At 36.5% G+C, this 14,220-nt stretch overlaps 1 protein-coding gene across 1 annotated transcript in view; it reads right to left on the bottom strand.

Moving 5' to 3' along the window:
- COL25A1 (collagen type XXV alpha 1 chain) overlaps positions 1 to 14,220 on the bottom strand; it is a 457,450-nt gene that overhangs the window by 179,591 nt on the left and 263,639 nt on the right. Inside the window, exon 5 of the mRNA XM_037020206.2 lies at positions 3,378 to 3,395. Within this exon, the coding sequence (XP_036876101.1) occupies positions 3,378 to 3,395 (18 nt within the window). The remainder of the gene's footprint in view (positions 1 to 3,377; positions 3,396 to 14,220) is intronic.

Below are 14,220 nucleotides of genomic sequence, written 5' to 3'. Positions count from 1 at the left end.
CACTAGTTAAGGGAACTTGTTTGGAGAAAGCTTGTCTAGGTAGCAACTTCTTCCTTTCTCTCCCTTGACTAATTGCAAAAGGAGATGGGGAGAGATGGTAAGGACAAAGTTTTGCAATGTTCACACCCTTTTTTGTCCCCACAGTTAACAGTGTGTACTCTGTAGATACAGGGATGAGGGAGGAAAGGATTAGCAGGGAAGAAATGTAAGTAAATCAGTTATATTGAATCATATATATAAATAACAAAAAAATGTTATGAAGAGTTTTAGCTCAGAAATCTTACAAAAACAGGAAAATTGAGGAAGTCAACATTTTAAGAAAAAAGTAGGTATCATTTTAAGTCACCAAAAAAATGAAGGAAAAATAGGAGGATGTGCCCCAAATTGTAAGTTCTTGTTATTATAAATACACTGTTTGTGAATAAAATGATTTTTAGTGAGCTGAATAATGGAACATGAAAATTGTATAAGAAATTTGATCAAATAAAAGAAACTTTTCAACTATTTAAGAACCCATAAAAATTTCCTGATTTAAACCTTAAATGTACATTACTTGCTTATTCACTGCGTGTAAATTCTAGATCTGTCATAAACAGATTTAATGTAGAGTTTATATAAATTTACTCAAGGAAAAAATGGATTTATGGTATTAATGTAAGATATAATTGCAGAAAATACTATAATTTTGCAGCACATATTGATAATTATAGCTACTACATAGGTCATTCCTGAGTATTAAATTTTTAGATAGATAAAATTTGTTGTTGGAGTTAATAGCCTATTTAAGATCCAATTTTTTCAAAAGAAACTTCCCAAGAGCAGATTAGGGGCTGGAAAAGTAACAGACTGCAGCAGGTAGTAAGGAAACTGAAGAATATAGATGGAAAGAAGCTAGTATATGAAAATTTATCTGTAATTATAAAAATCTCAGAGCGAACTTAATAATCAGCAGGTACTAAATGAACAACTTCATTAAGAATTATTTAATTTAAAATCTAACAGTGGAGTTTTCTTTTGAAAAATATAAATGATAGCGATGTAATGATAAGAGGTAGGTCAGACTTTTCCTTAGGAACATAGCAACAAAATTCTTTGCCTATTTTTGTGCCACAGAAAAGACAACATGAGGGTATTTCTTGGTTCACAGTTCCCATCAGACCTACTCTTCCACTGCTCTCACTTTTCTGTGACCTGAAGTAGGCATTTTGAACTTTGAAAAGATCGTGTGATCTGAGGGTCTACTAAAGGCAAACTAGTAGACAAATGAAAAAAAAACCATAGCACCTCACCATTTGAAAATGCCAGTCCTATTATCCTTTAAAGTTGCCAAAATTTTCAGGCATGGACAATTAGATAGACCTTATTTTTCTGAAGAGCCATAGTAAATATAAGACTTGATAAAGTGCCATGGTACCCTTTCAAATCCTCGCAAGAGTGATCCATGATATTCCTGGTTCTGTCTATTCTTGGCTTCCTGGGCTGGTTAATCGTCTTCTGCTCATGAACTGTGTTTGTAAGACTCAAGATTTATTATGACCATGTTCTTCTTTTTGCAGTTATAACCTTTAAATCCCATTAACTAATATGCTTTTAATGCTGTCTTACTATTCAGATTTCCAAGTCTTTATATCCAGATCTGAATTTCTCACTCTGTTTTGTTTACAGGACACTTGCACTTGGATGTTGTGGCAGATGTAGGTGCCAAGCCGTGCCACTGCCTCCCTCTAAGACAGTGCTGCCATACAGGACCCCAGTCCCGGCGGTTGCCCCCATTCCTCCAGCAGCTGCAGCCTGGGGCCAGAAGCGCCAGCGAGGTCACACCCAGGCCTGACTCTCAACAATGAGGGAAAGGAAATTAGTGCATAAATTTCTGGTATCATCTCCCACATAAACTATTTGTACCCAAATCCTTATCTTCAGGACTGCTTTGGGGTAGGACGAGCAGTCTAAGACAGAGGTCCTATTAAAACTTAAAATATGTTAAGGATTATAATCATCTCTCAAAACGAACATTCCAACTCCTTTCACCATCTATTATCTCACCTGTTACTCTTCTCTGGAGAGCTGAGTGCTACAGAGCATGAGGGTTTGAGAGACAGACTTGACTTCTGCTCCCACTTTTATGGTGTTACCTCATGAGAGCAATTTATCTCTTCTGATCCTGCATGTACTCTGCAGGGCTATTGTAAGCATTAAGTAAGATAAAGCATGCAAGGCAGTTTTTATTTTGTCTTCGTTTTAATGTAGAAGTTTCAAATTTAGGAGATAAGCTACAACTTTCTTTCACGGGTTTTTTTCCCCTCCAATAATTACCTTCAGCCAGCTTAGAATATAAGAGTGAAAATCACAAATAATGAGAGTATTCTGATATGAACATGAATTAATTACACATCAAATGTTTCTCATGTGTAGTCTGAAAAAGATTGCTCTTCTTAAGTATGTGGAGTCTTTGGTTTTCTTTGTTAGACATTCTTATACACAGAGCTCATAAAAACCGAATAATATACTCATGGTCTGGTTTGAGAATTAACAAACAATAGACAATGACATCAACTACAAAAGGATATCATGAAAATCATTTATTTATGAAACAACCTAGGACAGAAGTAGCATTTAAGAAAAAGATGTAAAGGGACACAGTAAACAATTATGTCAATAGATATTGCGGTGTTAAAAGTAAAACATTAATAATGGCATTTCCTTCTCTCTAGCTTCCCAAGACTAGAGTAAGTATTAATATTGAGTTTGCCATTTTTTATTAACTCTTCATTTTGACAACTCTTTTCTTTTGTTCTTTCAACTTTAGACGTACTCTTCCCCTTCCTAAAACATCCTCATTTTATTAAAAATGATTTAGAGCTGAAAAGATTTCCCATTGACTTCCTTCATATTTAATTATAAGTCATGTCTTCAGCAGTTGGCTTTTATTGAAAGTGTAGAACAAATTCAATATCTATATATAATGAATCAAAAGTAGCTGGTAGGATCACAGTCTAAATAATCAGAGTCTGCGTGGCTTTACAGCACTATTAGTACATGATTAATCAGTACCTAATGCAAACCCATTCATACCTGACATCTACTAAGTCATTTTATCTTACATGAAAGTCCTGTGACACTGTTTCAGATCAGTTAAGAGTTTTGCTTTATATGATGGTACATTGTTAAACTTGCCATCTGGTCCAACAGCTGATGTGGCTCACTCAACCCTGGAGAGGCCCCAAAGCTTTACTCCTGGGAAATATTTGGGTCTACTGTGTGGTGTCATGATTACTGCTTCCTAGCTTTTTAATATCCTTTGAAAAGAACTGCAGAAAAACCTCCACTCCGGGGAAATCCTAAATTGAAATTAATTTGTTAGTAAAGAGTTCACTTACCTGATGACCAGGCTGACCCTGAAATTGAAAAAAAGAAAAAAGAAAAACAATTACAGAACTGTTTTCCTAAATGAATGTTTTCATGACCAAAATCTGAACTACTTCTGAAAATCTTGTCAAAGTATTCCTGAGGGTAATAATACCTAACTACTGACAAATTTAGACAAGAGTATTCTATCGTAATATCTTCACTCTATGCTATTTATCTAAAATCTTGATATTACAGTCTGTTATATGTAACTCCAAAATGAGTCAAAGGTTTTCTTTCATATGCTCCATAATTAAACCAGAGACTTTAAGGGAAGGCAGAAGCGAACTACACTTCACATTATAACTACACTTCACAAGGAAGGGGGCTACTTAAAGGGACTATAACCATGGGCTACAAAACAAAGATGGCAGAGTTAAGGAAACCAGAGACAGATATTTTCATTCTAGGACTTACTGAGTCTTTGAATTTCTCATTGTTTCAATAACATTTTCAGCCAATTAAAAAAAAATAAACATATATCTTTTACTCTGCATAATCTAACCTAAGGACATTTTAAAAGAAACTGAGAGGGCTTTGGCTCAGTTAGAGTACATCTAAACTCCACACTCAGTCAATAGATTATGTTACCCCCAATCTAATTCATTTTGAATGTCACTTCCTTGTTGCTTAGGTTGATAAAAATTTCAAATCAGCATAATTGTAACACACATAACATAAATTGAAACATCACCTTCTTAAAACTTCCAGTTGAGTTTTGTGTAAGATGGGATGAAAGAAAAAGTTCACATCAAGTTAGGGAATTAAAAAATAAATTAATAATGGACAATCTTATTGTATCAGTTGTATATGGCACTGGGTATTAAATAGAAAAGCATGGAGCTAATACAACTCTCAGAGAAGAGTCTGTTCTTCATTTTACAAATGAAGAAACTGAGGTTCACAGAAATAAGCAAAAATCGCACATCTTGGAAGTGGAAAAGCCAGAATTTAAACACAATTCTCATTCCAAAGTTCATGCATTTCCCATGAGGTCATTCTGGAAGTTTAAATTCACAGCTGCACACAAACTTGTTCAGATAAATGATGGTACTAAAGCACTCTTCAAGTGAGTGGACGCTCAATATCCTAACCACTCCCAGGTTGCAGAAGTATAAATCTATGCTTGCAGATGCAGACCTAGGACCAACAGGCACTCCACCTGGTAACTGATACAAGTATAGTAGCCAGGTCAGCCAAGGCTCTCAGGGGTAATAGACAGCCCTAAAATCAGCTCTAAAATGGAGAGCCTATCAAGGCAGAGCTCTCCACCTACATTCAAAGATGGCTCTTCCCAGATCCATGTAATGGATGAAGTTACAATATGGGCTCACTCTTGCCTGCACTCTAGCTCTCTCTCTCTGTATGCTTTAAGCTTCTGATCTTTCTGAAGTTTTAAATTAATACAATCTCAAAAATGTGAACCTGTATCTTTTATAGAATCCCAGAATAAATTATACCTCTTATATGAAATTTTTTGTGAAAACTAAAATGTAGGAGTCTTTAAAATCAGAAAGAATTTTTTTTCAGAAGAACATATTTTAGCATCATTGCTAAGAACTTTTGATTCCTATGGTCAATCTTATTGTATTGGCTGTATGCCACTGGGTATTAAATAGAAAAGCATGGAGCTAATACAACTCCCAGAGAAGACTCTCCTTCTCTCTCTCTCTCTCTTAGCCCCTCTCTGGGTTTACCATTTCACCAGGTACTGCCTATGTCAGACTTTTCCTGTCTATCTTTAAAGTGTGGCATTTCTGCCATTACACTGAACCAACAATGATTGTAGCAAAATTTCCACACATTCATATGTTGCTATATAGAAATACACACTGCACTGTGAATTTTATGTTAGTAATAGGGAGGACAAATAGTAAATTATGTTAAAATTTAAGAGTTGACTTTTATATAGGCACTGTAAGGTATATTGCACAAGGGAACTCAGATGACCCTACTGTGAGATATAAATTTCAGGTGTGTGTATGGGGGTGGGGGTGAATGAAAAAGAGATGGAAGTGGATTAGTAAACAGGCTTCACAGAAAAATGACAAGTTTGGTTAACACTCCCTAAAACATGATTATACAATGCAAGCTTTACAAATCTTACACAAGATTTTCAGGACTACCTACACCAAGACTTCTTATTCAATGTGCAAAGTATTCATTAGCAGACCCCTCAAATACCTGTAAGGAAAAGTCAAGCAGGGGGGATGGTAGACTAGAGAGAGGCTGAACCTACCTTTTTCCACCTACACACAGAATCTGCACCTATGCATAGAGCATTTCACCCTGAGGAAGAGCAAGTACTGAAGGGAACATCTTCTATACAAGAAGGGACAGAAAGATCAGACCCAATAAAAACCCATAAATGGCAGAAGAGACAGAACAGAGAAACAGGAACTCCACCACCAGCACAGCAACCAGAACAGGCAAGGGGCAGGGTGTGGCTGGGACAGCCAGGCATGGACCCCTGCCCTGATGCACAGGAAAAAGCCTTGCAGGTTAAAGTCCAACTAGATCATAAGTGAAAGATCTAAGTTCCAGAACTAAACATCCCACTGATTGGCAAGGAAGCCATTGGAAAGCAATCTGTGACAGGAGGAGCTAGTCAGCACCACTGTTTGTGCTCTTCCACACATTTACAGGGAGGGTGCATGAAGCTGAGGGTTGGCGCCAGTAGGACAACTCCCTAGAGCACTGTGGCAGAACACACAAGCAGGGCTGACCATTCGCCACCAGCTGGAACTAGCAGGCACAGTTGCAGGAAGTCCCTGGCATAGCCCAGAGAACCCAGAGACTGCAGGGAGACCATGTCTAATTCCAACCCCCAGAGGAATCAATGGGTGCCAATATGCAAATTTTCTGGAGCAGCCCAGAGCACACAGGGGTCACAAGGAGACCATGCCCACACAGTGTCTAATTCTAACCCCCAGGGAACCTGTGGGTGCCAATATGCAAATTTTCTGGAGCAGCCCAGAACACTCAGAGGCCATGAGGGAACAAATGTGGACAATGTCTAATCCCGGCCTCCATAGAAATTCTCCACAGCAGCTGAGAGTTCACAGGGGCCATGGGTTAAGGTTTGCATACACATGGTGCCTGATCCCAGATGCCAGCAGGCCTGCAGCCACTGATGTAACAATTCCCAGGATAGCACAGATTGGATAGGGCCTGAGGTGGAACATGCACAGAGAACTTCACACAGCAAGAGGGACGTGACAGGCACCCAAAGCAGGAATTCCCCAGAGCAGTCCTGAGAAGACAACAGTATGCATAGGCCTATGGCTGAGAAGGCACAGGGGACTCAGCTGGCACCAATCCAGGGACTTACCTGGAGTGACCTCCAACCTGCCACTGGCCCACCACTCTATCCACAACCAGCACAAAACCCACAGGTTTCTTCCCAGGATCCCCTCCAACAGGCCCCCTATGCCACAACCCCAGGACCATGTCCTGGGAGCCCTAGCACCAGGAAAAGCCTGTCTCACATTTCTTCTGCTGTCAACTTACCAAAACCATGAGGCACACACAGTCTACTACAGGGAACTCTCCTACACAAAGCCATTCTTTCAATATTGGAACATCAAGCCCTTTCAACTAATTCATAGAACAAAGCAGAGAAAGTCATACCAAACGAGGAGACAAAGGAATATACTCCAAATGGTAGGACAAGAAATAACCCCTGGGGGGAAAAAAAATCACTAAATGAAACAGAATTAACCAATCTACCTGCTAAAGAGTTTTAGGCAATGGTTATAAAAATAGTCACTGGACTTGAGAAAACAATAGCACAACTTGAGGTGAAAGAGATAAAAAGCCTAAAAAAGAACCAGAGATGAAGAATTAAATAGGTGAAATAAAAAACACACTGGAGGAAATGAACATTAGACTAGAGGATGCAGAAGAACGAATCAGTGACTTGGAAGATGGAGTGATGGACAGCACTCAGCTGAACAGCAGAAGGAAGAAAGAATTAAAAGGAATGAGAATGGGGTAAGAAAGCTTTGGGACAACATCAAACATCCTAACATCTACATTAGAGTCCTAGAAGGGGAAGAGAGAGAAAAAGAAGTAGAAAAATTATTTGAAGAGATAATAGCTGAACACTTTCCTAACCTGGGGAAAGAAACAATCTAACAGGTCTAGGAAGCACAAAGAGCTCCAAACAAGATGAACCCAAAGAGTTAAACAGCAAGAGAGATTCACATTTAAAATGTAAAAGATCAAAGATGAAGAATTTTAAAAGCAGTCAGAGAAAAGCAACAAATTACATAAATCCCATAATGTTATCAGCTGATTTTTCTATGGAAACTCTACAGGCCAGAAGGGAATGGCATGATATATTCAAAGTGCTGAATGAAAAAACCTCCAACGAAAAATACTCTACCCAGCAAGGTTATCATTCAGAATTGAAGGAGAGATAAAGGTAACATAAGTTTAAACATAAGTTTAAAGAGTTCACTGCTACTAACATAGTCTTACACAAAATGTTAAATAGACTTTAAGAGGAAAAGACAAGACACTAAATAGAAGCAAGAAACTTAAGAAAGAAAAAATTTCCACTGGTACAGCAAACATATAGCAGAGGTAGTAGGTCAGTTACTTAAAAACTAGTATGAAGGTAAAAAGACAGTAGTAGTAAAAGCAGTGCATCTAAAGATTAATTAAGGGAATCACTTAATAAAACACTATAAAAGAAGATATTCTATACATAAAATGTGGGGGACAGAAAGTAAGAAATATAGTGCTGTAAGAATGCTTTTGAACTTAGGTGACCATCAACTTATTATAGATTATTACATTCAGTGGGTGTCATATAAGAACCCCGTGGTAATCTGAAATCAAAAACCTATAATATATACACAAAAAAGAGAAGGTAACCCAACCATACCACTAAAGAAAGTCATAAAACACAAGAGAAGAGAGCAGGAGAGGAAGAAAGGATCAAAGAAGAACAACAAAAACAACAGGAAACATTTAACAAAATGGCAGTAAGTACATGTGTATTGATAATTACTTGAAATACAAATGGCCTAAATTCTCCAATCAAAAGACATAGGGTGACTGGATGGATGAAAAAAAAAGACCCATCTATTTGCTTCCTACAAGAGACTCATTCAAGACCTAAAGATACACACAGATTGAAACTAAAGGGTGGAAAGAAATATACCATGCAAAAAGGGATTTTAAAAAAAAGGTGGAGTTACAAAATTTATATCATACAAAATAGACTTCAAAACAAAGAAAGTAATAAGAGACAAAGAAGGACATTATATAATAATAAAAGGATCAGTCCAACAAGAGAATATAACAATTGTAAACATCTATGCACCCAACAGAGAGCACCTAAATATATAAAACCAAATACTAACAGACCTAAAGGAGAATTTGACAGCAACATAATAATAGTGGGAGACATTAACACCTCACCTACATGAATTGAGAGATCATTCATACAGAAAATAACAAAGGAAACAGGTATTGAATGATACATTATATCAGAGGAACTTAACAGACATATAAAACATTCTACCCAAAAGCCACAGAATACACATTTTTCTCAAGTACACATGGAACATTCTACTAAACAGATCACATACTAGAACACAAAACAAGTCTCAATAAATTTAAGAAGACTGAAATTGTATCAAACATCTTAGACCACAATGATATGAAACTAGAAATCAAGTACAAGAAAAAACCTGGAAAAAACATGAAGACATGGAGGGTACAAAACTGCTTCTAAATAATCAGTGGTACAAGGAACAGATCAAAAAGAAGTCAAACAGTACACGGAGACAAATGAAAACAAACACAGTGGTTCAAAATATGTGGGATACAGCAAAAGCGGTTCTAACAGGAAAGTTTATAGCAATACAAGGCTACCACAAGAAACAAGAACAATCTGAAATAAACAATCTAACTTTACAATTAAAGGAACTAGAAAAAAAACAAAGCCCAAATTTAGCAGAAGAAAGGACATAATAAAAATCAGAACAAAAATAAATAAAATAGAGACCAAGAGAATAGAAAAAAATCAATGACACCAAAGCTGGTTCTTTGAAAGACAAACATAATAAACTCTTAGCAAGACTTATCAAGGAAACAAGAGAGAGGACACAAATAGACAAAATCAGAAATGAAGGTGATGTTACAACCAATATCACAGAAATTCAAAGAATTATAAGACAACTCTATAAAAGTTATATGCCAATAAATTGGAAAACCCAGAAGAAATGGACAAACTCCTAGAAACACACTATCTTCCAAGAAAGAGAAAATCTGAACAGACTGATTACTAGTAATGAAATTGAACTGGTAATGAAAAGAACTCCCAACAAATGAAAGTCCATGGCTGGATAGATTCACAGGTGAATTATACCAAACATTCAAAGGTAGCTAATACCTATCCTTCTTAAAGTATTTCAAAAAACAGAAGAGGAGAGAATACTTCCAAATTTATTTACTCTAATACCAAAACCAGACAAAGACACTACAAAAAAAGAACACTACAGACCAATATCCCTAATGAACAGACACAAAAATCCTCAGTAAAATATTAGCAAACCAAATTCAAAAATACATCAAGACAATTATTCATCATGACCAAGTGGGATTTATTCCAGTGGTGCAAGGATGGTACAATATCTGCAAATCATTCAACGTGATATGCCATATTAATGAAATGATAAAAACCATATGATCACCTCAATAGATGCTGAAAAAGCATCTGACAAAATTCAACATCCATTAATGATAAAAATTCTCAATAAAGTGAGTAAAGAGGGAACATACATCAACATAATAAAGGTTATATACAACAAACCCACAGCCAACATCATACTCAATGGTGAAAAGCTAAGAGCTCTTCCTCTAAGATCAGGAACAAGACAAGGATGCTCACTCTCACACTTTTATTCAACATAGTACTGGAAGCCTTAGCCATGGAAATCAGACAAGAAAAATAAATAAAAGGTCTCCAAATTGGTGAGGAGTAAGTAGAATTGTCCCTATTTGCAGATGACATATTATATATAGAAAACCCTAAAGACTCCACCTAATAACTAATAAATGAATTCAGCAAAGTTGCAGGACACAAAATTAATACAAAGAAACCTGTTGTGTCCCTATATAGTAACAATGAACTAGCAGAAAGAGAAATCAGGAAAACAATTCCATTTATAATAATATTAGAAAGAATAAAATACCTAGGAATAAACCTAACCAAGGAGGTGAAAGACCTGTACTCTGAAAACTATACACTGATGCAATATATTGAAGACACAAATAAATGAAGTATATCCTATGCTCAAGAATAGGAAGGATTAATACTGTCAAAATAGCCATTCTGCCCTAAGCAATTTTTAGATTCAATGCAATCTCTATCAAAATACCAATGGCATTTTTCAATGAAATAGAGAAAATAATTCTAAAATTTATGTGGAACCTCAAAAGACCCTTAATAGCCAAAGCAATCCTGAGAAAGAAAAAGCTGGGGGTATCACACTCCCTGATTTCAAACTACTACAAAGCTACAGTGTTTCAAACCATATGATATTGGCACAAGAACAGACCCACAGGTCAATGGAACAGAACAGACAGCCCAGAAATAAACCCACATATATATGGCCAATTAATATATGACAAAGAAGCCATGAATATACAATGGGAAAAAGTCTCTTCAATATATGGTGTTGGGAAAACTGGACAGCTACAGGGAAGAGAATGAAACTAGACCACTGTTTTGTATCATACACAAAAATAATGTCTAAATGGATTAAAGACCTAAATGTAAGACATGAAACCATACAATTCTGAGAACAAACATAGGCAAGAATCTCATGAACCTCAAGATGAGAAATTTCTTTCTGGATATGTGTCCATGGGCAAAGGAAACAAAAGTAAAAATAAACAAGTGGTACTACATCAAACTAAAAATTCTGCACAGCAAAGGAAACCCTCAACCAAACAAAAAAGGCAACCTACTGTTGGAAGAAAATATTTGCAAATGATATATACAATATGGGGCTAATATCCAAAATATATAAAGAACTCATACAACTCAACACCAAAAAACAAATAATCCAATTGAAAATATGGGCAGAGGACATAAATAGACATTTTTCTAAAGAAGACATACAGATGGCTAACACACACATGAAAAGATGTTCAACATCAATGATCACCAGGGAAATGCAAATCAAAACCACAAAGAGGTATGACCTCATACCAGTCAGAATGGATAATATCCAAAAGACAAGTGTGAGTAAGGACATGGAGAAAAGAGAACACTCCTACACTGTTGGTGAGAATGTAAACTGGTGCAGCCACTATGGAACACAGTATGGAGGTTCCTCAAAAAAAGAAATACTATATGACCCAGCAACTGGGAATTTACCTGAAGGAAACAGAATTACTAATTCAAAAAGATATATGCACCCCCTGTGTTCACTGCAGCACTATTTACAATAGCCAAGATACAGAAGCAACTTAAATTCCCCTCAATTGATGAATGTATAAAGATGTGGTACATATACACAATGGAATATTATCCAGCTATAAAAAAGAAAGAAATCTTACCATTTGCAATAACATGGATGGACCTACAGGGTATTACACTGAATGAAATAAGCTAGGCAGAGAAAAACAAATACCATATGATTTCAATGATGTGTGGAATCTAAAATTCTAAACCATCAAACAAAAAAGAAATAGAGCCATAAATATGGACAGAAGACTGTTGGTTACCATAGGAGGTGGGGGCGGGAAGATGGGTGAAACAGGGTAAGGGGATAAAAAGATACAAACTGCAAATTGTAAAAAGAAGTTAGTCATAGGAATGGAAGCACAACATATAGAATATAACCAATATAATACGTGGGTTTGGAAATAGGGGAAACTACACTTACAGTGGCAGGCATCTAGTAATGTATATAATTATCCAATCACTATGTTGTGCATCCGAAACCAATATTATGTTGTACATCAACTTTAGTCCAATAAAATCAAAAGAGAACAGTCTAGCAGCTGGAGTCTTACAGCCAACATAATACAGCCAAACTGGGCAAATGGGGGAAGAGATCAGGGGAGAGGTTTGCTGCGCATGGCAGTGCCAGTCTCCCCATGGGAATGCCAAATACAGAAGGGGAGTAGACATGAGACCAGGAATGAAGAGCATCTCTGAAACTTCCTGGTGACTGAGCGCACTTGGTGATGAAGACTTCTTCACAGGAAAACGCTGAAAGAATCTCAGAATTTCTTTAAGCTGCTTCTGAGTCCTTCATTGAGAAGCAGAAGTATTTTCACTCATTAGTGGATATTTTTCTATTCTACTCTAATTTATAGGTAGTGACCATTAATAATAATCAACTGTGAAAGTTATTTTCTTTTGCTTTTCTAAAAAACACCTTGAATGAATATTTATACGTTATGATTAAAGCTTACAAAAGGCAATTTAAGTTGCATTTTTTAAAATGGAATTCCTGAAAAGCCTTTTTTTCTAAGCAAATCACCAAACTGTTCCTATAAATAAAAAACCTGAATCTAGCATAATCAAGAGCCATACCAAGAGAAATAGCTAAATCACAGAATTACTAAAGTTTTAGAACACACATGTAAAGATGGAGAATGTGAGTGCTCTGAGTTGCTGATTTACTGTACGTCAACAGCTTGATGCAATGCCCTCCAGGCAGCTAAGGCACCAGCGTGAAGAAAAAGAAACAGCAGGAGAAGCTGACTTTTAAAGAGTGGTAATCAGAGCAGTATGGTGGAAAACCATCAGCCAGTAGCTGATGCTTGACAGAAAAGTGTTCAAAGCAAGTTCAAAGTTTTGAGAGGCAAGTAAACCACAACAGAGCATGATAAATGAGATGACGTATCACTGGAGTATGTATTATTACTTCAGGCAATTAACGAGCAAAATCAACCATTCTTTGTTAGGCTATTATCACAGTTATGGTTGCCAGGAAGTGCTAACACTTTTCTCTAAATCAAAAAGTCATTTAGATTTCCAACTGAGGCAATTATTTTCATTACATGACACTTTTTTATGGATGGTAAATCTGTGTCATTCCTTTTCAGATGGGATAAATGCTGCTTTCCCATTAACACTTGCACAGATAGGCACACAAAATTTGTACTTTTAAAGGGCAATCTCACTTTGAATACTGATTAGGATAACAGACCCACATTTATCTTTACTGTGATAAGTTTTAAATAAAAACACTTTCATTTACAGAAACCTGAACGAATATTAGTATTGTTCATGGAACTCTAAAAGGTGCTGCCTCTGCTTCAAGGTAATTAAAATCCTTCAATAACGTAGAAACTCACCGTGAGAAACCGAACCTTGACTACTACTTTTAATACCCTCCGATTCAGATTTATTTCATTCTCTTGAGTTCAAAGAAAATACTTCGAAATCATTTTTATGTTTTGTATTTTGGAACACTGTCTAACAAGGTCATTTGAAAATGATTACTATAACTTCGTTATCTCTTGAAAATTCTCAAATCTACACATTCAGATGTCAAGCTCATTTTTCCTTTTAGATGAAAATAGCAGCTTAAGTGGGCATCCAATTAAAGCTTTATAACGACATCCTAGAAACTCCGAGCAGCAACAAGACTGTCTTGGTGGCAGGATATTTTGAGGACCCATAGGAATCCTATCATGAAACCACCTCAGTAGAATCCCTTAACTTTCAAGAGTTGCAGTCCTAGAGTCTGTGCCAGAACATGAACAAATGCACTTTATGCTTGCAGCACCAGGAGGCAGGAATCTTGCGCATCCTCACTGCACAGTGAATCTGTTCAC

This window comes from Manis javanica, chromosome 5 (assembly GCF_040802235.1).
Source record: "Manis javanica isolate MJ-LG chromosome 5, MJ_LKY, whole genome shotgun sequence".
Classification (NCBI taxonomy): Eukaryota; Metazoa; Chordata; class Mammalia; order Pholidota; family Manidae; genus Manis; species Manis javanica.
Note: the sequence above shows the minus strand (reverse complement) of the source record. Positions and strands in the feature narration are given on the sequence as shown.